General features: G+C 33.0%; 2 protein-coding genes, 1 non-coding gene and 1 pseudogene across 3 annotated transcripts; 2 read left to right on the forward strand and 2 right to left on the reverse strand.

The window, feature by feature from the left end:
* Positions 1-1967: 1967 nt before the first annotated feature.
* On the forward strand, positions 1968-7429 carry LOC7475651 (uncharacterized). The gene is made up of 4 exons (XM_002322033.4): positions 1968-2353; positions 2780-3175; positions 5970-6384; positions 6945-7429. Exons 1-4 carry the CDS (start codon positions 2113-2115, stop codon positions 7141-7143), a joined length of 1251 nt encoding a protein of 416 aa, XP_002322069.3. The 5' UTR covers positions 1968-2112; the 3' UTR covers positions 7144-7429.
* Positions 7430-18666: 11237 nt separating this feature from the next.
* TRNAL-CAG (transfer RNA leucine (anticodon CAG)) lies at positions 18667-18747 on the reverse strand. Its single transcript has one exon. It is a non-coding gene; the product is annotated as a tRNA-Leu (tRNA).
* A 1675-nt stretch (positions 18748-20422) lies between these two features.
* LOC7453887 (reticulon-like protein B9) lies at positions 20423-21865 on the reverse strand. Its single transcript, XM_002321455.4, has 5 exons — positions 21692-21865; positions 21361-21541; positions 21046-21187; positions 20856-20925; positions 20423-20755 (listed from the first exon to the last, which is right to left on the reverse strand). Exons 1-5 carry the CDS (start codon positions 21792-21794, stop codon positions 20586-20588), a joined length of 666 nt encoding a protein of 221 aa, XP_002321491.3. The 5' UTR covers positions 21795-21865; the 3' UTR covers positions 20423-20585.
* A 1429-nt stretch (positions 21866-23294) lies between these two features.
* On the forward strand, positions 23295-25896 carry LOC18105547 (L-Ala-D/L-amino acid epimerase-like; annotated as a pseudogene).
* The last annotated feature ends 1564 nt before the right edge of the window (positions 25897-27460 follow it).

Genomic DNA, 27460 nt, shown 5'->3' on the forward strand with positions numbered 1-27460 from the left:
AATTCTATGACCAATCTCAAATTTGCTAAAGAAAAGTTAACAGTGAAATACTAATATCATGTCTGGAACCTCTGAATTGAATTTAATTTAGAAGTTTTAATGAAATTATAAGTTTGAACCATTCTAAGTGTCAAGAATAAAATTCCAAATGGATTCAATCTCTAAAAATGGTAAAAAAATAAATCAAAGGCCAACCCCTTTGATCTACTACACTAAAAGAAGAAATTAATGTTAAAACTAGCTTCCTTAAAATACTCATTTTTTTTAAAAAAAGATCTTTAAATAAATAAGATGAAAGTAAAAAGGGTAATATAGAAAAAAAAATGAATTCAATTCTATCTCTTTCAAATATGTAAATTTTATTTATTTATTAATTAAATTTAAATAAAATACTATAATTGAATTTAATTATAGGAGAGGATTAATTATATATAGTATTTCATCTCTCTTAAGTTTTGTTAATAATGATGACGGAACATTTAAAGGTAAAGGTGACCTTGAATGAAGAAAAATGGAGAAAAATGTCAATGCTAGTACAATGGATTCATAATAGATTTGCACTAATTATTTGACCCACGATTCCAAGTAGGTTAGATTTTTTTTTTTTGATAAAAAATAAAATAAAATACATAAGCTTTTTCAATGTTTGTTTTATAAAAAATCCTGATAATAAATCAAAAAATATATATATAAATAGAAAATTATCTATGTTAATAAATACAAAAAAATATTAATCTGTCTAATCAACTTGTCTCATTATGAGTCAAATAATTGTTTTTTAATACAAAATAAATAAATATGTAGGTGTTAATAAAATGTTTTTTAACATTGAATAAAAAATATAATTGTGAGTCAAAAAGTCAATGCTTACTTATAATAAAATAAAATGAAGATTATATGCATTAATAAAAACATATAAGATCTCAAGTTAATTTTTAACATAGTAGAAAAATAAAATTATATTACAATTGCTTTAGTGAAACACCATTTTGTTTTATTCTTTGTATAATAATTTTTTTTTAAAAAAAATGTAAAGAAACAAAAGAAAGAAATTACAAAAGAATGAAGATAAGAACAAAAGAAACGGTTTAAATAGACTAAATATAGTGTGATAAATATTCCAAGCGTAAAGAATAAATAATAATAATTTTTTCAAAAAAAATGTAAAAAAAAAAGATTATAAAAATTACAAAATAATAAAGATAATATCAAAACAAATGGTGATAAATACACTAAGTATAAAGAGAAAGAATCCAAGCAATTTTTTAAAATAATTAAAGATTTGCCACCATTATAAATAAAATTTACAATAATACAATTTTTTCACGAAAACACAGTTTTTAGTTTTGTTTTAACAGTAAGCTATCTTTGAGGCAATTTTTGTATATTAAAACTAAATTAACATAAATAATAAATTCTATTTACCATTTATTTGAAAAATAAATAAAAAAAGCATCATCGTATATCACAAGCCTCCAATATCTCGATATGGAATAGAGCTATACTTGCATCTTAACATTTATATTTATTGATATGATATGGTTAGTACATCACATATTAACTATCTATCAACAAAACATGTTAATATAAAATATTACTAATTATTATTAAATTTTAAAGAATAATTTAATTGTTCAGATTTTATTTTTAATTCCTAAAAATTATGAGTTTAAATATCTTCAGGGCTACTAAAAACCTACATGGTCGTTAATTTTAGAATCCGTAAAATTAGTCAAAATACACATAAACTAATTTGAATATCAATATTAATAAAAATAAAAAAATTACTAATTACTATATATCAACATATCTTTCAATATATTTGTTAATGTGTTACTCAAGAGAGATTATTAATAAAATTGATATCTTTATTATTTTTAATAGATTTGGATGTTATTTTCTCTTTTACTAAATAAATATAAATATTATTCATTGACTATTTTAAAATATCTAAGGGGAAAAAAAGAAGAGGAAAGGGAATGTGGAATAGGCGAAGCCAAGCTGAGCGCAGAGCCGCAGACAGTGTAGGGTTGTCGCTGCAGTAAACTAAAAACAACAGAGATGAGAAACCCTGAAATCTAAAACCCTAAAGCAAGAAGAGAGGAAGGAAAAATGATGAGAAGATTTCTACCAAGAAATGTCACTCTCTACACTCGCCATCTCCTTCAGTCTTCTCCCCACCCCAACCCCACAATCCCCAACCCCTCCCTCGCTGCTTCAACACACCCCAGACTCAGGTTCTACTCCGACTCGTCCAACAATACCCCTCCTGAACCACTCCCTGAATCTTCAGCTCTAGCGGAACTGAGAAAGAAAGATGATTCTGATGAAGTTAAGGATGTGAGTAACAAAGGTAAACGCGAAAAAAATGATTTTTTAGTGAATTTTGTTGTTGTCTGTTTGGGCGCTTGGTTACTGAGAAAATGAATGGAAAATGGAAGTTTTTGTTCTTGTATTGGTGTTTTGGATTTTTTTTTGGGTTTGAATTAGTTAGGGACCTCAGTTTAAAAAAATTCAGATTTTGTAGAATAATTTAGATTCCTTACCCATGTTTTCTCAGAAATCAAAAGTTTTTTTTTTGCTTGTTAATGTGTGAATGATGGGATAACATAGCATCCTAATTGGGGGCTTTTAGAGATAAATCATTATGATTTTGCATGATTTTGATAAATTGTTGGGAGATATATGAATTAGTGAATTTTTTTCAAGATCAGATTTTTGTTTTTTGTTATGTTCATTCATTTATATGTTATTTACTTGGCTGGTTTCTTTATGGCAGAGCTAAGAGAGATGATGGATAAGTACTTCAAGGGCGACGGGGAAGTGCTGCCTTCGATAATGGAAGCAGTTTTACAGAGAAAGTTATCGCGGAAGCATGAGGAGACTGATGATGAGTTGATGGAAGAACTTCGAATGAAGCCATTGAGTGATGTGGATGCTGAAGAGTTTCAATCGGATTTCGATGAACTGTACGAGACTGATAAGGAGCTCAATGATTTGTGTGATGCTAAAGAATATGTGGCGAAGAAAATGATGCAGGATCAATACTTCAATATGGATGACAAGAAGTGGGATGAGATGGTAAAGGAGGCGATGGACCATGGATTTATAAAGGATACAAAGGAGTGTGAGGAAATTCTGGAGGACATGCTTAGCTGGGATAAGCTTCTTCCAGGTATGATGGTTTTACAATTTGCTTCTTTCTTTTTTCTACATCTTGTGAATTTTGTTATGGAGTTTGTTTGTTATTTCATTCTGGTAGTAATTTATTTGTTTTATTATGTGCAGCAAACTGCAGCCATTGTATTTTTTCTTTTTGGGTTTTCAGTTGTCATCAGTTGCATGATGCTTTCTAGATTCGATCATAATTTCTCTCTGTTTAATTGATTAGAATTTTGAAATTAGATTCTTAGTGCTTCAAAATTATTACTAAGAACGGTTATACCTACAGTCTTTAAGTATTTTATGCATTAATTTGCAACTGCTTATGGTTCCATGCTGCTATTATTTGTTAATCATGCTTGTGCAATCATAAGTTAATTGATACAATCAATAGCCATGGACATTACCTGATGACATATTTGTTGGCAATAGTCATTGGTTTGCTTATGGACTAGTTAAGTTATGTATCTGTATCTGTGAATAAGATTTTTATTATAATTATCCTTTCTTTGGAAGAAGAAAAATGAGAATAGCATTTGGGCGGATCTGTTTTGCTCTGCTCAGCTCAACTTAGTCATTTGGAGCATGTCTTAGGTAAGTTGAGTTAAGACATATCTGATGAAAAACTTATGGAATCATATTATTTGGACTGTTCTGGGATTTTCCTTTGCTAGCACTACGGATATTGAAAGTCTTTTTTTTTCATTAACTAAAAAGCTCCTTAGAGTTTGCTAAATTTGCTATTGGACAAAATTATCAGAACAATAGAACTAATGAGGATCTACTACATATTTTGGGAAAAAAAGGATTAGATGCTGTTGGATTGTCATTTTTTGTTAAAAAACCTCTATCGTTGGAAGGTTACAGGTTGATGCTGTTAAGAACTCTTTCTTTTAATGGGTTTCCTTGTTTTTGCTCCCCTAGCCTTTTCACCTTTGCCTACTTTCAGACCCCTTGCCCATCTACTTCCGTAATCTTCCCCCAAAGCTGATCCAAGACTTCAGCAATTAGAGTTAGAGTTATCTTCCTTCATTCTGCGACTACTGAGTGTTTTTTCTCATCCCATAGTGTAGCTCAAAAGTCCATTTAGACTTTCCTCAAGTGGAAGGCATGGAGAAGTGACCTAGAATTCAAAGTATCGTTTAATTCTTTGATAACTCAAAATTCAAAAATAAAATAAAATATGCTCTGTGATTTCTGAAGCCTGTAGTTGATGAGACATGTTAGCCTTCTGTTCCAGGAACATTTCTTTTGCTGTGTTTGAATGTCACAATATGTATTCAAGTACTTTTTCTGAATGTCATATAAGAATGTAGGGACTAACACAAAGGTGATACACACTTTCAGCAGGGTTAATGAACATTTCCCATGTACATGTTATAAATTTGCAATAACCTTATGGTGGTTTTTTTATTAATGGTTTTGCTGTCGAGTTTCTTCTGCTTGGTTGCTGAAACTAGTATATTTGAGTTATTTTGGAAAATTTGTAGTATACCCAACAGAAAATTTGTAAGAAGCCAGAATTTTATTTTGATATGAATGATCTCTCTAGCCTCATATAATATGGCTAGAATTCTGTGCTGGGATGGTATTGTCAAGAGAGGTACACCATAAACTTTACATTCAGATGAGCAGCTACAATTGTTGCTGAGCATAGGAGCAGTACTTTGGGTCGTGACCAGTTGCCAATGAGATGAAATAAGAGGATGCTATCTGGACTTACGATTTAATAGCAACAGTGGAAACTAATGAAAGTTTTTAAATTTATGGACCTTTCTTCTGTGTCATGACCATTTTGCCAATGAGACGAAATAAGTGTGTTTTATTGCACATGTTGATGATCAACTTTATAAGCATGATTGAATTCTCACTCTCATATGATGTGGTTTTGATATGGACTATTTTGCTACAAATATATGTATTTTCTGGAAAATACCTTACTCTTGTAATTCAGAGTAAGAGTATGGTGTGCTGATAGCAATTTCTTGCATCAGCACGGAAAAAGCCCATTAAATCCAAGCCTCCTTCTTCTAAGCAAGTTTTCCCTAAATAGGTTAAGAAAACCCCCTGATCAGATGTTGGTGGATTGTGTAATCAAGTTCCCATTTCCTCAAAGTCTCCTTCTATTCAGAAAGATCCCTCTTTACACCTCCCCTAATTGGAAGACCCACCTATTCGCAAATCAATCAACTTGACCCCCCACCCTTGCAAACATAGAAGACTCATGGAGGTCCGCCCATCCCATCGAGGGTGTTTGGCATTGCGGCCAAAACGCTGTTTGCCCAAAATTTGATTTTTTTTTGCTTAAAATTATTTTTTTTAGTGTTTTTGGATTGTTTTGATGTATTGATGTCAAAAATGAATTTAAAAAAAATAAAAAAATATTATTTTGATGCATTTCTAAACGAAAAACACTTTGAAAAGCAACCGCTGCTGCAATACCAAACGAGCTTATCTGCTCCACTACAGAGTCCACTTCCACTACAAGCCCTCTTCCATTACCATATGTTAGCTATAATTTAAATGGTGGTGAATATTTGCAACTTCAATCATATTTTAGGAAAAAAGCCTATCAAGAAAGCTAGGAGTTTTACCTGTTGAACTGTTGCTGTCTCTGCCCAAAGATTTGCAATGTCTATATGAGCTATATAATTTCGTAATTGTCATGGTGTCATTTTCCAATCTCAGTGGTTGATGTCTATGGGTGTTTACAGCATTTTTTTCTGAACATCCATGATATTGTAATTACTCAGTTCAAATTTTCCTGCCATCTGTTGCTATCTTTGAATTCTTGTTGTTTTTATTAGATGACATAAAAGAGAAGGTGGAAAAGAAATTCAATGAACTGGGGGATATGTGCGAAAGAGGAGAGATTGAGGCTGAAGAAGCTTACGAGCTGTTCAAGAAATTTGAGGATGAGTTGGTCATGGATTATGTAAAGAAAATGGAAGCTGAAGGCCCACCACAGTTTGATGAGGCTACTGTTCCAGACAAGAAAAAGCACTTAGATGACCCACCAGGTGTGGGGCCAATTATTAGGTGGCAAACACGGGTAGTCTTTGCTCCAGGTGGTGATGCATGGCATCCCAAAAACCGAAAAGTGAAAATGTCTGTTACTGTCAAAGAACTTGGGCTTTCAAAACCTCAATTTAGACGGTTGAGGGAACTGGTTGGAAAAAGGTACCATCCTGGAAGAGATGAACTTACAATCACCAGTGAGAGGTAAAGCCAACAAACAATTACATATTTTGATTTTCTATATTTTATTGATTGCTAGATTTTCAATATATAGATTTTATAGGGTCCCATGTATTCTGTCAAGTGCTTGTTTTCATTTTGCTTTGACTTATTTTTCTTGAATCTTCTTTCAATCTTGGGAAAAAAAAAAAAAAACAGAGAGAGAGAGAGAGAGAATTAAAGAGGAGAGGCTTTGCACTTTTAAGCTTTTTTCGGTCCCATAATCAGCTGATTATGATTTTCTCATGTAATTTCCTTTCCTCTTGAGGTAATAATATGCCTGTGTTAAAAGTCTTCTTCCTTTCCATCTTCCAGCTCCCCTGTCCTATAGAATAGAACTTTCCACTTTGTGAAAATATGTGCAGTCGCTGAGAGGTCCGTTATTATGTACACAACCAGAATTATATTTAATTATGTGGTTGTGTTTTGGTGTTTTCAAGGCTGTGGATGCAGGCTCACTTCTGATTTTGCTTCCTCTTTTCATTAACTATGCACCGGATGCACTCCTTGTGACTCAAAAAATATAAATGATTTCCCTTCTACAGGTTTGAACACCGAGAGGAAAACAGAAAAGATTGCCTTAGGACTCTCTTTGCACTCATCGAAGAAGCTGGGAAAGCTACCAAATTGGCAGAAGAAGCTCGAGTTTCATATTGCAAGGACAGACTTAGAGCCAATCCAGCTTTCATGGTGAGGTTGCATTCCAAGATCACTGGGCAAGGATCTAACACCATTTCTGCTTGAGAATTCAATTACCAACCCCAGGCTTATACAAGAATGAAATTTGGGGTTAGGAAAACAAATCTTGGGTATCCATACGAGCATAGAACTTTACAAAGAGCTACTTGCAGGTCATCACAAATTTAGGGGAAAACATGCGTGGTTGATTGATTCCACCAATCGACAAAATGCCATATTACTGAGAAAATTCACCAATGTTATTTTAGTTGTCTTTTTAATTTATTGCCAGCGGTTCTATGATTTTTGTTACTTTTTGAACAGAGTTAATAAATTTTGTTGTTGTCCATGATGCAATATCCTATTAGATGAATGGATAGACGATGTCGCATGCCAACTCTTTCAACATTTATATTTTGCTACTTTGCTGCTTGAAACGGTTTGGAATTATATTCCACTTCTGTTAAAAACTGATGATTCTCGTCTGATGTTCTTCCATATTTCTCTTGAAATATTCTTAAACGTTCAGTTATCTTGCATCCTTTCAAAACAAGTTATTAGAGGATAGTTATGTTGATTGGTCCTGTCCTCCTTTCAAAATCTACTTCTCTCTTGTAACCTTAATTTTAATTTGAATAAGAATATCTCTGTTGTGGTAGGCTGTCTTAGACGCCAATGCTGAATTTAGACAATTCATTGCAACTCTTCCCCATGATGAAATAAGAGTAAAGGAGGTAAATTTAGTTAGTTTAAGAAGAAGAAGGGGAATTTTAGTCGGGGAGGATCTTCTGCGGGGTCATTTCAGAGTACAGTTGGGGGATTGACTGGGGATAGTTAAGTTAGAAAGTTAGTTTTAGTGGACGAACTTCGGAGCCGAAAACTAATGTATACCCTAGTGTGCTTGCTACGAGCAGAGACACCCTTAAAATTGTTCTGTATCGCTAATTTGATGCTATGTGTAGACATGAAGGGCACAGGTGGAGAGAGTGTTTTATCTGAGTCGTGATGCCATTATTATGGAGAGAAAGGACATGTGAAGAGAGAATGACACAGAGCCAGTGGCAATTTGTCACCATGGACAGACCTACCAGGCCAGCTTAGTCTGGAGCTAATGGCTACCGGAGATGACCCAGGACTCATGGAGATAGGACACAGGGTAGGGTATTTCACATTATGGGGATGTCAGAGCTACCCCAAACATAGTGGCATTAATTGACCCCGATGCCACAGTGAGTTGTAGCAAATGAAATAATAGAGAAACTTGGGAGAGCTCCTAGTAAGGTAGAAAAGGGATTTATAATAAGTATTTCTTTAGAATCAATAAATATTGATTACGTGTATAAAAAGGTAAGGGCTAGTATAAAGGGGGTTGACATGGGAGTAGATTTAATACTATTGGAATCACATGATTTTGATGGATACTCTTTGAGTACTGTGTGACAGAAGAGGAACATTTAGGAGAGAAAGAAATGTCATATTAAATTGTATAATTTTGGTAATGATCGCTAGGAAATTAATGGGAAAAGGGTGTGAAACTTATCTTACTTGTATAATAGACACCATGAGTGATAATATTGAGCTATCAAAACTTTTGATAGTAAAAGAATTTCTAGAGATGTTTCTAGAGGAGCTACAGGGATTATCTCTAGAAAGAGAAGTTGAGGTTTCCATCGATTTATTGCCCGGTATCACTTCTATAGCTCAATCACCATATAGGATGACTCCCATAAAGTTGGCTGAATTGAAGATTAAACTACATGAATTATTTGGTAAGGGGTTTATATGCTTGAGCAATTCACCATAAGGAGCATTGATACTATTGTAAAGAAGAAGGACAACACCCTTAGACTTTGTATCGATTGCAGACAGTTAAATAAGATGACGGTAAAAAACAAGTATCCATTATAAAGGATAGATGACTTGTTTAATCAATTAAAAGGAGAAAAAGTGTTTTTAAAGATAGACTTAAGGACATGGTACTACCAGTTGAGGATAAAGGAGCAAGACATCCAAAAAATCATATTTAGAACTTGTTATGAGCACCATAAGTTTTTAGTGATGCTATTTGGACCGACTAATGCTCCAACAATGTTCATGGATTTGATGAACAAGGTATTTCAAGCCTATTTGGACATGTTTGTTGCGGTGTTCATTGATGACATCTTAGTGCATTAGAGTTCATTCTTGGAACTGTTCCCCTTCCTACTGGCACTGTTCATGATGTTCATTACACACGAATATACGTATAAGTTATGTCCGTTGGTATATTCCAGAGGTAATGAGAACTGTTCCCTTTCTCTCTGGCACTGTTCATAGTGTTCATTACACAGGTATACTGATGGGCTGTGTCTGTCGGTATATTATGGAGGCGATGAGAATCGTTCCCCTTCCCAAGACATTGATTCCAATTAATGATTTTATTTTTCCAACAAAATCACCGACGGAACGCGCTGACAATTAATGCACTTACTGACTGAGGTACATGTTGTTTTACAGATTTCCCAACAAAATCACCGTTGGAATCAGAATTCCAACATGCTGGTAATTAATGCATTTCTGACCGTTGACTGTGTTCTCTATTACCGAGAGAATTAAAAAAACTGGAGGAGTTTTTGAAATATTTAGTGTGAATTGAAAATTTCAATTTAACTTTACAGATGAAATCATCGACAAAATTTTTAAAAATAATAATATTTAATTGTCCGTTAGGAATTCCGCCTGTAAAACCTAATATAAAAGCTACATGGGCACAACAAACCTTCAATTTGTTCTCTCTTCTTCTCTCATCTTGAAAACTCAGTTCTTCTCTCTTATTTTCTGTGGTCTTCTCTTCTCCTTTGTCTCTCAAACATCAAAGCTAGAAATCAAGCTTTCTTTTTCTCAACACAATCAACATGTATTTATGGGTTAACTTTTTTTTTTAAAAGTATTTTCTTCTTATTTTTTGGGTTTATTAACAATGTATTTTCATTTATTTTGGTTTTTTTTGTATCACACCCAGTTCAACTTCGAAACTAAGCACGCCATTAAAGTAAGAATTGTTCATTCCTTATCCATTATTTTTTCTTTTTTTTTTGTCTTTGTTTTTGTTCAATTATTTGCTCTTAATAATTTTATGAATTAATAGTTGTGATGAATTTTAGTTGTTATTGAAATAAGTTTTCATTATTTTATTGAATTTTAGTTACTTTTTTCAAATTTATTGTTCAATTTCAATTAAATGTATATGATTAAATTTAATTATTATTTTGTATTGTGTTCCATTTAGAATATGTTTTTTGTGAATTTAGGATCACAAGTATTACCACTTAGAAATAATTGTGTTGAATTGTAGTTGTTATTGAAATAATTTTTTCATTATTTTGTTGAATTTTAGTTATTTTCTTTGTTTATTTTTGTTTTTAATATTTAATTAAATGTGTAGGATTAATTTTAATTATTATATTGTATGTATTCCATTTAAAATAAATTCTTGTAAATTTAGGATTAAAAATATTATCACGTAGAAAATGAGAATTTTCTATGAAATTGAATTATTCAAAATTATTGGTAGAAATTAAATAAAATCAACTGATTTGTGACATATATATTGTGTATTTACAAGATTAAAAAAATTATGCAGCTTCCCATTCAGGAGAGGTGCTGTCGATTTTTTTTTAAAATAGAAATGGTTTATTTTTTTTTCCATAAAGTTGTGTAGATGCCTAAGAAAAAATCAATTGCACGTCGTGAGGACAAGATTGTTGATAGTTCTTCTAGCAGCGATAATGACAACCACGAGTCATTAGGTGTTGACTTAGAAGAGACACTTTAGGTACAAGCATCAACTCACGTCGCTACCTCATTGAGTGCGATGCCACAACATAGAGGGGGGGTCCTTTCACAATGGGGTCCATTCACCTGCAAGTATGAGGCGCAGTGGAAGAATAACCTTTCAATGTAAGTTTGTTTTGGTTCACAATGACATGTTTAATAATTTTTGAAAAAAAAATAATATTTCTTTAAATTTATCCAATTTCAGGTTTATAAATATTGAGGTTGCCCGAACAATCACATCGGCATTTAAATCATCAATGAAAATTCCATTATTTCAATGGAGCCAAGTTTCCAAACATCTTGAATGGAAACCGCATGTCGATGTATGGTTTTCAAGGTTTAAGGTTAGTATTAACTTATTTTTTTATTATATTAATTTGTTTACTTTATTGAAATTACTAATTTTTTTTTATAAATTTTTATTGCAAGAGAAAATTTGAATGTGATAGAGCTAATGATAATGCTACGAGGAGGGTTTGAGAGAATCACGTTGCAACTAGGTAACATCAAAATCAGGATAATTGTTTTTCCAAATATTAAAATTTCATTTGTCATTTACTTATAGATAATTTGTTTGTACCATATAGGTTGCATGATTTTTGTACGAGACACAAAACGAATCCAAAAAATATGCGAAAGAAAGTGATCTACCAGGCTGAAATGACATGGCAGTTTGGAAGAATTTTAGACCGCCATACATCTCGGAGACTACATGAGCAGAATACATTCATCACATGATGTCCACACGTTTCACGCAACGTTCACAGTTCGATGCGGGGAACTAGAGCTGGAAAATTCACGGTTCTGTGACCACGCACACTGGTGGCTCCGTTTCGTTTGTTTTGCATGCGAAATAGATGGTAAGATTTTTCTTAATTACATCCATTTTTTTAATTTGTTGTTGTTTATAAAATATATTTAATTGACAATATTTCTATCCTGATGGCTATGGTTCTTGGACGTGAGCCAAACCTAATGGAGCTTTTTGTGGAAATGCACATTCGGAGTGATGATCACCAAAAAGGAGTGCATCAGTTCGTGGATAGTCGAGCTCAATAGTTTATGGTATGTTAGTTTTCAACCATTTTTTTCTTAAGTTATTATTTACTTAAATTTGATGAATTTATTTTTTATTTCCAGGAGACATATAATAGCCAGTTGAAGGAGAGATACGCGGACGATCCTTCGACCCACCCGAATATCGATTTGGATTTGTGGTTAGAGGCAGGATCGTTCGGTGGACCTGATAGAAATAAGGTGTACAGACTTTCTAATACTACGATCGAGAACTTGCGGATGACCCATAGTGTTTTGACCGTTGGATGCTCGCAATCAATCTCGAGCACTCAATCTTTGGAGTTCGCGACCTTGTTAGATCAAGGAATACAAGAACATACGTCCCATCTTAATGAAAAATATGACCCACTCTCTGTGAATTATGGAGAACTTTGCCTAGTGGTAATGAAGATGAGATTACAGAGGGGTGGTATATGTGCACCCTCTTAGTGGCCCACGGTCCTGGGAACGACTAGTCTCCTTCTTCTCCTCCAGCGCCACCTCTATTCTAGTTTTATTGTATTTGAACGTACAAATATTTAAATTTGTAATAAATATTTGATTAATATTAAGATAACTTATTTTTAAATATTTGAATATTCTAGAGAGTTGGAAAAGAATTACAACAAATATCAATGCTACTGTTAACTCACCGACAAAATTAGTCCGTCGGTATATTACAGAGAGTTGGAAAAGAATTACTGCAAATGTCATTGCAACTATTAACTCACTGACAGAATTACATACGGTTCTCCTGTCGGTAATATGTTAAATCGTACCGAGGGAATTACCAACGAAAGGAAGCAGATAATTTTTTTTTGCCGCGCATGTTTTGTCTGTAAAGCCTTCAGGAAATTTAGTAACGATGGACTTACTGATATACCATAAATTACCGATGAGCGTTTTTCCAACATATATTTTTCGTTCATAATCTCGTCGGTAAAATAATCACAGACTGTTAGTGTAAATACCGACAAAAATTTCTGTTAGTTAAACTATTAAATCTAGTAATAATGTGTAACCAACTAATTGACTACAGAGCATTTTAAACTAATATAGATAGCATGTGAAAAGTATTCCAAGGCATATTCCAACACAGGATAAAAAGAAGGAAAGAAAGAAATGAAGGTCTAAAGGAAGGAAAAAAGAAGAAAGTAAACTACCAAAGAAAGTAGGTTGATGATAAGGTTTAAAAAGATCAATGGCTTAGGTATCTCTTTATTGAGTTGTACTATTTTCCGATACAAAGCAGTAAAATATCATCGAAAGCTAGGTTTTCTTTCTGATCTCCTTCAAGAAGAAGCAAATACGAAAAGCAAACGAAATGGAGGGAAGGGTTTTGTACTTCCACTTCTTCTTCTTGCTTTTTCCCTGGGAGAAAAGATTCAAAATGTCATCATGAAGCTATAGAGTTTGCTTGCAGTACATGTTTATTCTGTGTTTCTTGCCCACTTTCTATTGTTTGGTGTTGCATCATGTTGCCTTGCAAGATTGGATGTAAAGCTGCTGGGCAAGCAAGGAAGCGGCTTACCTGTTGTCGTCATTGTGGATCAGAGAAGAAAATCTACTCATCATTTTCGGACATAGATGATTCAGATTGTCGGCCAAGTCGTCACAAACACTCTTTTGGGCCATCAAGAAGTAGGATGTCACACAAGGGCAAGGCTAATGATTTGCAATCTAGAAGGTCTGAGAAAAACCTGAAATTTTTGTATATGTTACCTCGGCCAGCTTGCTGATGATCTCTACTTCAAATTAAGTTGCTTTCTCACAAACTTTGATGGTTATTTTCTGCTTATTGAGTGCTAATATTGTTTAGAATCTGGTTCTGTCGAATGCTTTGCTTATTGATTGACATCTTGTGGCTGATTTGGATGTCTTCTGAGGGATCAGCATCGTATCTAGCAATTTTTTTTTTTAAAATCTTTTTGAATTGTCTATTATATAAACAATTTTGACAATTAAATTAATATTCCTTTCATTTAAAAATAAATTATTTTTCATTTTACAAAAACATCTATCTATATTTTTAAAAGACAACTCTATTTTGAAACATGTTTTTTAAAGAGATTATATTTTTCATTCATCCTAACAATCACTTACATAAATAGAAATTATTTGATTAAAATAAATTACAAAGTAGACATAGGAAAAGAAAAGACAACAAGAATGAAATTTCTTAGTATTGGGTGATGTAACCTTTGATTTTGAATATCCTTCAGTAAAAGCTATCAAATTCACTCGACTTAAAAGGGAAGATGATTCAATAAACTATTTAGCTTTTTATGTGTATCTAGAAAATAGAGATCATCCAATTTCTCTTTCTATAATTTTGATTCTTATGATTGTGGCTATTTTGATCTCAAATACATTTTGGATTCTATAAGTGTTCTAGAAAATTTAATATTTTTTTTAAATTCTCATAGAAGTGGCCTTATTTGACACTCATTTAGGTGATTTCTTATTAATAATATCCTGCAATACTCCATTTGAGTTTCTGAAGATATAAGAATAATTTTAAAAGGTTCACTTATTTTGGTTTTAACTACAAGAATCATTTATCAAATGAATATATAAGAGTGTTACAATTAAATTGACATATGATTTGGTTGTTTCTTTAAACCCAGGTCTTATAATCTCTAGTAATCTTGGTTGAGTTGGCAACTTGGTAATTCTTTAAATATGAGCTTCGTCCCCCTCAATGATTTATCAACTTGCTCTCTTATAATTAAGTCTTTTATAAGCGAATCCCACTACTAAAAAATTGATAAACATTAACAAAATATTCTGTCAATGTTTATGCTTGACATTCATTGACATTTTAATTACCGATGATATTGTTGATGGATTCATGTAGTTGGTTAGCTTATCATTGGGGATTTAATGTGTGTTGATGAATTAAAATACTAATAAGATATTCACACATTTTTTTTATCGACCAGTGGTCCTTGACAAATCTATCAGTATAATAATAATTGATTAAATATTTATTAATTTTTTTTATTTTTCTTCTGTCAACAATTCCACCGGAAATTACCTGTGAAACATGTTTCATTGCTATTTCCATTAAAAATATCCAACACAAATGTTCTATCACTATTTTCATCGGACATTACCAACAAAATATTTTTTGTCGATAATTCTATTGCTATCTATTAATTTTTTAGTAGTGTCCATAATATTATTCTTTGACTTTATATAGTTAATATAGATAATCTTATTTAAGAGCAATTGTTTTAAGTTATTGTGTATTCAATGAATGTGTCAAGATTTACCATATTATATAATTTCACGCTCTATCAATAGCAAATTGCCTATCACAATGTGTGTGCTTGCGTGTGTATGACACAAGTTTTGACCAACTTGAAATATCCTTTAAAAAGTTGCAAATCTACTTTATTTTTTCTATGACTTTGTTTAAAGTTATAAACTCAAACTCTAGTGGAACTAGCTATACATAGTTCTATTCCAACCTGTATTTTCATGTATTTATAGAATGATCTTCTACTATTCTATAAATCACATAGTGTCTTGTCTTATTTTTTATGAGTCATTTTATTCATAATATAATTTTGTAATGAAATAGCCTCTAATGATCAATCCTTTAGTCTCAAAACAGTTTAGAAAAATTACATCCAGTACATATAATTTGATTTTTTTTCGTGTTGCTTTTATATTTTAAAAAATTACATTTTGCATTATCGATAAATTTAAAATTTAAAATAATATAAAAAGATAGATTTACTCTTATATATAATACAACATAAATATATAGATGCCATGTCAAATTTTTTTTTCAATCTTTTCCCATTTTTCTCTCCCTTCTCTCATTACTTCCCTTCTCAATTAGAGTTCTGTAACCAATGAAAATGAATTTGGGTTTTTTCTCTGGGTCTTAAAAAATCCCATGACAACACATAATTTTCATTGAAACAACCAAACCTACCAAGAAAATCACTCTCAAAACCTTCAGACGACCAGATCTTTGAAGTAGAAGAATCTGTAGACATGGAATTTGCGACGGTGAAATCGTTCTTTGAAGACTAACCATCATCAACCGACATTGTGCCCTTCTCTAATGTGTCAGCCAAGCCATTGTCCCAAGTTATTGAGTTATGCAATGAACAAACCAAGTATACAGCAAACCCAGATGAAGCAGAGAAGAAAAAGCCCAACACAGAGTTTGCCAGAGAAAAGACTAACGAAGATTTATTTAGTGGAGATGATTCACGTGGCTAACTATTTAGAGATTTAAAGATTTGTTTGATGTGCTTAACCAAGCTATTGCTGAGAGGATTCAGAACAAGAGCGTTGAATATGTGAGAAACGTTTTTTCAAGAAGAGGTTGATCTTTGTCAAAGAACCATCTCAACCCAATAGCTTAAGCTGTTAGGTGAGGTCCCAGGATATGATTTATATTATTCTCTAACACACCCCCTCAAGTAAAAGCCCTTTGGGCTTGAAACTTGCACAGGCCCACATTACCTTGTGCTTAATTTTTATCAAATAAATGGGGATTGTGAGATTCGAACTCGTGACCGCTTGGTCATCAAGGCTCTGATACCATGTCAAAGAACCATCTCAACCCAATAGCTTAAGCTGTTAGGTGAGGTCCCAGGATATGATTTATATTATTCTCTAACAATTTTCATGAAGAACATGCTTGGGCTTTTGAAGATTTTGATGCAGACTAATAAATCAAAAGCATTATAAAAGAAATTAGGGAAAATTTATGTTGTTTTTTTATCAGATTTTTAAGATGAATAAATAAATATATTTGTCAGTTGATGTTTCAAATTTTTGTTGGGTTTGAGCATGGTAGAGAATGGTGGCTAGAATTATATTTGGCAAAAGAAGAAGAAGAAGAGAGTGATAATTTTATTCTTTTAATAAATCAAAGATTTTTTTGTCATTAATTGAAATAAAATGGAAATTATATAAACTTTGTTGCTTTTTTTTTTATAGATGTAAAGTATAATTTTTTAAAATATAAAGACAAAATAAAAAATCAATAAAATTACGAGTTACTTAATTTGACAAGAGAAAGAGTAAAATAAAAAAGGTTTTAATAGCCAAGAATTGATGTGAATATTAAAAACATTTTGTATTTGTCTATTTATATATAAATTTCTGAAAATTAATTTAACATTCATTTTATTTTTTTATTTAACAAACACATTTATTTGTTTTAAAAAGATATAACTCTATTTTAAAACAATTTTTTTAACACAAGCAATTTCTTATTCACCCTAATATGTCCAAGCATCAATATTACTACGTGTGTTTGATATTATGGTAGCTATTGTGGTTGTGGTTTGAAAAAAGTTGTTTTATAAAAGTATTTTTAGTTGAGATTGATTTGGAAAAATATATGTTTGGTTAAAATTGTGGTTAAAATTGAGGTTGAACAAAAAATAGTTTAATGTATTTGGTTAAGAATGCTTTTCAAATTAAGGTTATAAAATAACAAAAAAAGACATATATTAATATTGATAGTTTTTAATTGAAATGTTGTACATTTAACTACTGTTATTACATCATGAAATAAACAATACTTTATATAAAGTATTTTTTATTGTTCCATTAAATTATTTGCAATTCCATCACATAGGAAATCCATCCGACAAGAACTACAGTTTTCATGGCTTCCTGAGCGTGCACAACATCAGGTAAAATATCATCAGAAATAAAATTGGGATTGCGATCAAATTCTGCAAATGTTACGTCATCATGCGATCTCCTTTTAATATAATTATGTAGTGTCATTAAATAATAATAAACATTAGTTTTTCAAATAAAACACAATATCTGAGAAATGTTTTTAGATTTTTTTTATTTTACTGGGTTGGACCTAGACACGGGCATTTAGGTTTGGGCCGGACCCGGTCCGGCCATGAATAGTGGAGCATACAAAAGGAGAAGGGGAAGGGGAAGGAGAAGGAGAAGGGAAGAGGAAGAACAGTGGCTGGCGGTGAAAACGACGGAGGCCGGTGGTGAGCTGCTCTTCACTGTTCACATTTCACGTGAACAGTGGAGAATGCAGAAGACGAAGGAGAAAATGAAGGGGAAGGAGAAGGGGAAGGGGAAGGGGAAGGGGAAGAGAAGTGGCTGGCGGTGAGCTAAGGGAGCTGCTCTCCACTATGCTCTGTTTATGTTCCAGCCACCTTCTTCTTCTTCTTCTTCTTCTTCGGTGCCTTTGTAAAATATTGTGTTTATAAACACAGTTGCAATAAACAGGAAACGTAACATTGCGAAAAGCATGCAGTTTCTGCTTCAATAAAACTGAGTTTTGAACGCAGATAATGGTGGGGCCCATGCATGAAAATTGCGGCTCGTTTTGTAACCAAACGATATGTTGCAACTATTAAAAAAAAAACGTTGCCACAAACACTGAGCCAAACGAGCTCTTAGAAGGATGCGGATTGATGACGAGATTGTTGAATTTATTATTATTATTATTATACTTTTCTTTCGTTTTTTCTTACGAACAAAATGTTTGCCAATTTTGATAAAACAATAATAAGAAGTGATTAGAATTGGGATGTGGTTATAGATCCAAATGTTATAAATATCAATTTTTTGTAGGTGTAATTAAAAGGTTGTGTGGTAAGAATAATTGATCTTTCCGTAAGGGAAAAGAAGAAGAAGGAGAAATTCTAAACTTTAGTCGACTAGCCTAAGAAATTCACGTGAAGGGGAAAAATAGGAAAAATATATTGTCAAGAATGGGATTCGAACCCATGCCCTTTCGGACCAGTACCTGAAACTGGCGCCTTAGACCAACTCGGCCATCTTGACATTATTGTTTATAGTTCGATTATACTTGAATATATATAATATATAATTAACATAAAGCTACCGCCGAGTTTGGATGAAAAATAAGCCTCCATTCTCATGAATTGTATTCAAAATCAATGCACAACTTTTTTTTTTTTTATTTAACACTACATTGATAATTTTGTTGGTTAAGGTTTTGGAAGTGGAGTAGTGATTAATTTTTGTTTGAAAATATATTAAAATATTTTTTTTATTAATTTTTAAAAATTATTTTTAATATTAGTATATATAAATAATTTAAAAAATAATTTTAAATAAAAAAATTCAAAATTTACCCAATATGTGTTTGGAACGCTATACCAATTCTTTGGGTATAACTTTTACCTCTGAGCAGAAAAATTCAAAAGTACCAATTATTGATTAAAGCTACTATAAATGGACTTCAACATTCTTTTCCATGATTGGTGGGATATCTCTGTAACATCGCCAAGACAACGAACAACTGTTGCTTTGAATTTCTGAACATAGCCCAGTCGATCAATTGACCACTACAGTGTACAAAAGCTGCAAGGTTTTCTAGGTTTAATTGCGGTATGAGAAAACAGAAGTAAGAACTGTCATCCACCACAGGCGGCTGCACCACATCCAGCAGCACACCCTCCACCATAAATGGCCGAATCAGCTTCAGATGATTTGTTCTTTGATGCACCATCTGCACAAGAGAAGACTATGGCTGAAAGTAGACAAAGGGTTAGCAAAACTGCTCGCAAGAGCACTACTAGCTAGACATGAACCATCAATGCCACCACTTCCATCCTCTGTGAGCACCTCTGTCAAAGGCCTCGCCGTCGATCTCTCAATTCCTAGCTATATGGGGTACTGTATATATGTCTTTTGGAGTGGGAAGTGGGAATCAAGCACAGCGCCAAGAGGAATACTTTGTGTTGCACATGCTCCCACTCTTTGTTCTCATTAAGATCGATGAATTTGCTGAAGAACTATAACATCACAGCCAATTTACCACATAATTTGTGACAGCTAAATCCTGATCGTGCAGTCATAGTGAGGTCTGTGGCCTCCACTTGCCCTCTTCAAATTGGGCATCAACTTTCACTAGCTAAATCCTGATCGATTAATTTTTTTTTTTTATAAAAATCAAATCAAATCGAATTGAAAATGATATTAGTTGGTTCTCAAGCATTAAATAATTTGGATCATTTCCTAGCTACTATTATGTTGATTAATGCATTTTTCAAGCATTAGCATGCATCTTGTTAATTAGTTGGGATTTTTGAGTTCAAACGTTTTTGTTTTAGCATTTTGATACATACCTTTTGTCCCTTTTGAATGAAAATATCGTGAAAAATCCAAGAAAAAATCAGAAAACATAAAAACATGGAAATAAAAAAAAATAGAAAACCAAGAAAAACAAATTGTATTTGTAAAACCAAGCCTTGTAAATAGAAATATGCTCATGCCAATGAAATAGGTTAATTTTGCAGGATGATTTTCTAAGTTTTTCAACTTGCTGGTTTTTCAAGTTTTTGTTAAGTTCTTCAAATTAATTTTTTAATTTTTATTATTTTAAAAATTAATTTTTTTTTGGTCTAGCAATCTTTTTCACGAGCAATAAAATTTACTTCTGGAAAAAAAAAAAACGAATATACAAATACTTATGAGAATGAACAATTAAAAGAAAAAAAGAGAAATCCCAACTTTTTATTGCTGTTCATATTTACATCACACAAGGAACCAGCTTTGCAAATCTATGATAACAAACTTCCACAAGCATACATATAAATTAAACGAAGCACCTTTTTATTTACACATTTTCATCTTCGGTGGAAAGAAATGGCATTTCATCTGGTTTTCTTCTCTTTCGCAGGCCCTCTTGGTATCTTGTTAAGAACACTGGAATCAAACCTCTTAAACATTTTCTTAGCTCGTCGAATCAATTTCCCAGCATACCTGTCAACCTCATCCTCATATTTATTATAGAGAAATGGCAGAGTTTGCAAGCAAACAAAACCTTGACACACAAGAAATCAACTCGTTAGTCCTACAATTTGCATGGATGGGGCAAGTATATGTTTGATTAAGAAGGCAGTTGCCAGAAATTTCTTACTCACATAGATACAGGAAATTCAAGAAGGTGAAATAGTTTCCAATCACAGATAATATATAGAGAAAGAATATTGCCTGATAACAGATACACGAGAGATAAAAAAAAAACAAAGATTAATGTTAGTCATGTGCCAGTAATTGATCAAGAATTTGTTTCAAATTAGAATGATTGCTGTTAATGAATGGCAAGTATACCATGAAGAAGAGTGCTGGTTCTTTTCCACGTGCGATGTCCATGAACTTTGACAAGGCCTGATTGGATCTTCCATGGAGGGTTGAAGCGAATTCCTGGAATGTAGATTTGTCTAAAATACTTGTTGGGAGTTCGGGATGACTCCTGAAAAGTAGTTTATGATTCAATCCAATTAATGCAGTGGCTAGGAATTAAGTAAGAACATGTAAAGATATTATTGACTGGGATTTAGGACTGCAACTTTGTGATCAAGAAAATAATATAATTCTGCTGGTAAATATAAGCAAAATCATATATACGGGCGATTAATTATTTACCAATTGAAGAAATCTGCGGTGGTAAACCATATGAATACAATGAGCATTGTAGCGATGGAGATGTGACTGAAGAGAGTCACAAGATTGTACTCCGCAACCTCGAAAAGAAGCCACAATACAGTCATTCCAACAGAAAGTGCCGCTGATACTTTTTTGTTTTCCCATAATAATACATCAGCAACTGCAAATTCCAAGAGCAAAGTTTAAGAAACATGATATATATATGCCGATTTTGCAATGAAACAATGAAGCTGAGAATATAATCTAACATGAGTATGTTTGTCTTACTACGTACTATAGCTAGATTGGACACATAAAAACATGCTGTTACCTTGTCCTCCTCCTAGAACAGAACGTATCGGTCTTTGCCTCCCAAAAAGCTTTGTCCGCGGCGTTGTTTCATTTTCCGAATCCGATGAATAAATAATCGGCATGATTACGATCCTTAGGACTGAATATAAGAACTCCCCCTTTTGTTTCTATAAAGAGGTAAGATGATTAATGAATCTGTGCTGGTAAGATTTGCACCAGCTGCTTATATATAGATGCGCATGCATGATCGAAAGGGTTCTAAGCTTTGTGGTAAAGTAAGGTATGGACGTAAACAAGCAAGGCATGGCTTGGGGCTTGGCCTTGAAGGTTGCTTTGCATGGCCGCTACTGCTATATATTAACAAGAAATTTGTTTTTAATCTTATCATGTTATTTGATTGTGCTTTACCTTACAAAGAAGAATCCAGTTCCTGGCTGCCAGGGCATTCAACTACGAGAGCCACATCATTTTCTACCCAAATTTCAAGAACTGATAAGCATCTGCCAGCCATATTCTGCATGATGGAACTCAAAATAGACCACATATGCACGCACCTGTTTGCAAAATAATTGGTTTTTTTTTTTTTTAAGAATAATATAAATTATATCTTGAGATTTAATTTAATATTTTAAATTATGAGGCTAAGATGATTTTTTGACATGATATCAGAGCTTTAATAACCAAGCGGTCACGAGTTCAAATCTCACCATCTCCATTTATTTGATAAAAATTAAGTATAAGATAATATGAGTTTGTGTAAGTTTCAAGCCCAAAAATTTTTAACTTGAGGGGATTTGTTAGAGAATAATATAAATTATATATTAAAATCTAACATAACAGCTTAAACTATTAGGTTAAAATGATTTTTTAACAAGCTTCAATTTATTATTTTATTATTATTATTTAGTGCAAAGTTTAAATCTAAGATGCGTAAGAAATAGAGCATATCTTCAATAGTGATTTGATTATTGATTGTTGTAAAATAAGTTTATAATTTATTAAATTTAGAGAGTTAATTTATGAATTATAAATTAGAAGGATTAAAGTGAAATACTTACTTAACTACGAAGACTTAAAAAGAATTTTATCCAACAGGAAATGAAAACAAACAGATGAAACAAAAACACATGAAGAAACAACAAAATAAAAAAAAAATTATCTTGAATTAAAAACACTTTAAAGTTACAGTAAATTTCATCCTCCCACTTCGATTTCATATTCCAATTAAAAGTTTAATTTTTAAAATATTATTTTAAATTCATTAAAATAATATTTTTTATTTTTTTAAATTTATTTTTAATATAAATCCATTAAAACAATTTAAAAATACTAAATACAAAAATCAACCAAATAATTATTTTTTTAGTTTAACGTGGGTGTCCGGACCAGCTTGCGCGCACCTCGACTAATCCCACGAGCCCTGAAGTTAACAACCATGTAAGCCTCAAGTGGCCATTATATGAGCAACCACAGGGCTCGAATCTGAGACCACAAAGGGAGCAAACTTCTTGGTCCCAAGGTCTTATCACTAGACCACCACCTAAATGGTTAAATCAACCTTATTTTATTTTAAAAAAACACTTTATTATAATAATAATAAAAAAAAAAAAACCAACCACGCTAAAACCCCAATTCTCAAAACCCCAAATCAGTACTAAATGCTTTCAATGGGGTCTCTCCATCTCTCCCTTAAAACCCCTCCAAAACCCTCGAAACCTCCAGATCCCATTTGCAAGATTTATGCAACAAAAGCAATGGCTGGATCAAAACCCACAAAAGTTTCAAGCTTTCATTTTAGGGACTTGACGGAGAGTTTTGCCATGGATGTTAAGAGGGCAGAGAATAGACCATTGATTGCACCTTTTTACAATAGCCTCATCGAGGCTTGATAAAGTAGAAAATGTGGCAATTAGGATTGATTTGAGCGATGGTTGTGTGGGGTGGGGTGAGGCACCGATGTTGCCATTTGTTACTGCAGAGGATCAGTCCACTGCAATGGTTAAGGCTAGCGAGGCCTGTGAGTTGCTGAAGGACAGTCCATCGATGACGCTGGGCTTGGTTTTGGACATTCTTCCCGGACACGAGTTTGCTTCGGTGTGTAGAATTGAGGGTTTTAGTTGTTTTTTTGGTATTCGGGATTTGAATTACTTGAATTACTTGTGGTTTTTGTTATTGGTTATTTATGGTTTTGTTAATTTGGTGATTGCATGTTTTATTGAGTCTTTTAATTAGGAAGTGGACTATTTGGTTTATTGATTTTCTTAGATTGGATTTTTATGATGCCTGTGTTACTATATATATATATATGTATATAAAATCTTTTGTCTACATGCTTTGATGATGCTAAAATACAAATATCTGGTTAATTTTTGGGACTGAAATGATGCTAAGGTTTTTGGTGTAACTTCATGAGTATTTTTATGTATTATCTTGAACTGGAAATATTTAACATTTGTGAAAAGTAGTAGAGGATCGAACTGTCGCACATAAGAAGCGTTGCAATATGATCTGGTAAACCTGCTTCTGCTGATAGCCTTTAGTTCCTGATGTTTAATTATAATTCTGATAAAACATATAAAAATAGTTGTTTACTGGTATTAAGTTTGATTCAACATCCATTGGATATGTGATACTCGCGTGCAAACTACATGTGGTAACAATGTGGTGGAAACGTGCCATTCTTAATCTGTTTTTTTCTGTTAGAATCTTCACCTTTCAAGTAAAAGGGGTTTCTAGTGCTCATTGAACTTTTTTCTGCATTTGAAGATTAGGGAAGGAGTTGAGATGACATTAACTGATGCAGTGGCTAAAAGCATTGGTGTACCTTTGTGGCGATTGTTTGATGCAGCTTCTGATAGCAAAACAACTAAATAACAGTTCAGTGCATTCTTGGTGATTCTCTTATTATTTTGGTTATTGATAATTTTATCCTTTTTCTTTCTGTGTTTTAATATACATTTGTCCTGCAAAAGCAACTCGGGGCTATCTGAAAAGTGGGGAAGGGTGTGTTTTGTCTCTTTCTCCACATTCTCTGTTTTACCAGGTGTGGTGTGAAAAAAAGTGGTTTTTGTTGTTTCCCTGTGTGTGCAACACAGCTTTTTGCTGCATTATGTCCATTTTGGAGCACATGCCAAATTGATTCGAACTGCAATTTGTGGTTTTGGCATACTGAATGCATTGGCTATGAAATGTGGCCTCATTCATACTACTTACATATGCAGATTCCAATCGTATCTCCTGCAGAAGCTGCTGAATTGAGAATTGGCTTCAAAGTACCCAAAACAAGGATTCAAAACTTTAAAGTTGAAGGTGGGAAAGAACCCGAGGGAGGACGTAGAGGTTCTTCAAGCTATTCGTGCGGTTCATCCTGATTGCTTATTTATCTTGGATGCTAATGAGGGTTATAAACCTGTAAGCTATTGAAGTTTTTGAAAAATTGCACGGTAATTACTCATTGATGTTGGCTTCAGCTTATCAACTGACTTGATATGAAGAGGGGATTCATGGATTGTATCTGAATCCCTCTCTAACACCCCCAGCCCACCCCTCTTTCCAATAAAATTGCATTCAATTTCAAGAATTTAGGCTTTTCTGATCACTGAAACTAATTTAAATTGACTTGTTTCTTTCAGAAATGGGTCCAAGTCCAATTTTTTTGTTGAATAACCAGTTCATAGAGATGATTGGGAAGGACTTGGTCATGTTACCCATATTGCGAAAGGCAAATATGGGGTATCTGTTGCAGCAGATGAGAGTTGTCATAGTTTAGTTGATGCGAAGAGAATAATAACAGGAAATCTTGCAGATGTCATTAACATTAAGCTTGCCAAAGTTGGCATTGTTGGGGGACTTGAAATTATTGAGGAGGCAAGGACATCAGGATTGGATCCGATGATTGGTGGAATGGTTGAGACCAGACTAGCCATGGGCTTTACTGGTCATCTTGCTGCTGGATTTGGCTGTTTCAAGTAAGAATTGTGATGTTATGGTCCTTTGTTGAAAAACTTTACATAATTAGTTTAGAGACCATCTAGATTAAGTCATTTCCTGCTTTTTATTTAGCTGCAGATGCATTGTAATATCAGTGAATCATGTTAAAAGGATGATGGTCGCTTATCCTTGTCTTCAATTTTACCATTGTCTCTGATATTCATGAGTTACATATGAGCATTTTGCTAAATCTATTGGAATATGGATAGTTTTAGTTCCATCAACTACTTTTGCTTAGAAGCAAGTGCAGGTGTATGACTTAGATTCCTACATCACCCAGATTACTGAAAAATCACTTAAATCTGTTTCTCCTAAAAATAAAGAATAAAACAACAAACAGCATGTTATTGCAAACTAGATTCTCTTAACGGTTGCAATGCTAAAATCACTTCTTCTTTTTCTTGATCTCTTTGGCATCTAGCGTTGCCCTCTCATAAGTTGCATGATGCCTTTTTATCTCCGAGCAATACTGCCTCTGCAACAAAATGTGTGTATGTGTGCTGTGGGAAGCATCACAAGCTTTCTTGGATCATAATACTAGTTAGCTGTATGTAAGGGCACGCATTCTGTTAATTCATTTCAGCTTTGATTTATTTGGTTCATTTTGAAAATCTCAGCATTGCTCATTTACAGAACTGGACCAAACAATGGGAAAGAGAACAGAATTGATCGAAGCAGTTTGGTGTTCGGTTTCTCATAAAAGAACAAAAAGTTAGTTGAATATTTAGAATCTCACATCTGCCCTTGAATGTAATGAGTCACCTCCACAATACTCTTTGCAAATGTTTTACTATGTTGCTTTAGTGGACAAATTGCAGAGAAAACTACATCTCATAAAGAAAATGATAAAACCTGATTTACACCTTCAGATCACGATATATGCCTAATCTCTTTTGCTATATTTCTTCCTTTCCGGGTTTGGGGTTTAAATGTGTGTAATTGTTATTACTTAGGACTTGATCTAAATATGACATTACTAATTATCAAATGCAAGGAACAAATTGTGCATTGCTTTGAAATAGAAATTTTCCTAATGTCGGACTTAAAATAGAATATCCATTTCTTCCAAGATTGCTCTCATGCACATCAAACCATATAACATGAGAGATGGAATGAAATTCTCTGCTCTTTCTATCTGAACAGACCGAAGCTAGACTAGATTCTTTGAGTGCTAATCAAAGAGAATTGAAGAAAATACGAGGAAACTGCACACGTAGTGTAATTTCATTCAACTTAAATCTACCTTCAAGGATGAAGATGGAACAAATAATTTCACTAAATGAAAAAGGTTGAAGTACAAATACAAAAGAGGTTCTTTCTCAGAATTCCAAAGCCATATCTAATCAAATTCACAAATTTTCTTAGCTTTTTTGGTACAAAATCTTTTCCCTCTCTTGATGGGGCACACTCTGGCAGGACAAGAGTTTCTGCTTCCTTTGCTTTCATACTTGCAAGTTCTTGTGCTTACTAAAACACAATAGTTATCTATATGTAGGTGAGGCGTGCAAAAGTTTTATGGATAACTGGTAAAATTTCCTTTCACATCATAATGCATTTTTAATCCCTTAGCAAACCAAACATGCGTAAGAAATCCTATCTAGAGCTTGTAAAGATGGGCTGGTGATTAGCTTTCAGCAGTCAGCACATGAATACTTCACTTCAACTGATTCCTATTACATGCCGCCTCTATACAATTACAAAAGACGTCTTTTTTCATGGGTGTTGTTTTTGTTTTATTTCTAGTCTATTGTCATGTGTATTTACTCGTACATTGCTGTAGTCAACTGATGTCTCTCCT

This window comes from Populus trichocarpa, chromosome 15 (genome assembly GCF_000002775.5).
Source record: "Populus trichocarpa isolate Nisqually-1 chromosome 15, P.trichocarpa_v4.1, whole genome shotgun sequence".
Classification (NCBI taxonomy): Eukaryota; Viridiplantae; Streptophyta; class Magnoliopsida; order Malpighiales; family Salicaceae; genus Populus; species Populus trichocarpa.

Excerpts from the sequence above, each read along its gene's own strand:
- LOC7475651 (XM_002322033.4), top strand. The coding sequence starts at position 2,113 with ATGATGAGAAGATTTCTACCAAGAAATGTCACTCTCTACACTCGCCAT. Across the intron at positions 2,354-2,779 it reads TAAGGATGTGAGTAACAAAG|AGCTAAGAGAGATGATGGAT; the intron begins GTAAACGCGAAA and ends TCTTTATGGCAG. Across the intron at positions 3,176-5,969 it reads CTGGGATAAGCTTCTTCCAG|ATGACATAAAAGAGAAGGTG; the intron begins GTATGATGGTTT and ends TGTTTTTATTAG.
- LOC7453887 (XM_002321455.4), bottom strand. The coding sequence starts at position 21,794 with ATGCCGATTATTTATTCATCGGATTCGGAAAATGAAACAACGCCGCGG. Across the intron at positions 21,188-21,360 it reads ACCGCAGATTTCTTCAATTG|GAGTCATCCCGAACTCCCAA; the intron begins GTAAATAATTAA and ends ACTACTTTTCAG. Across the intron at positions 20,926-21,045 it reads AACCAGCACTCTTCTTCATG|GCAATATTCTTTCTCTATAT; the intron begins GTATACTTGCCA and ends ATCTGTTATCAG.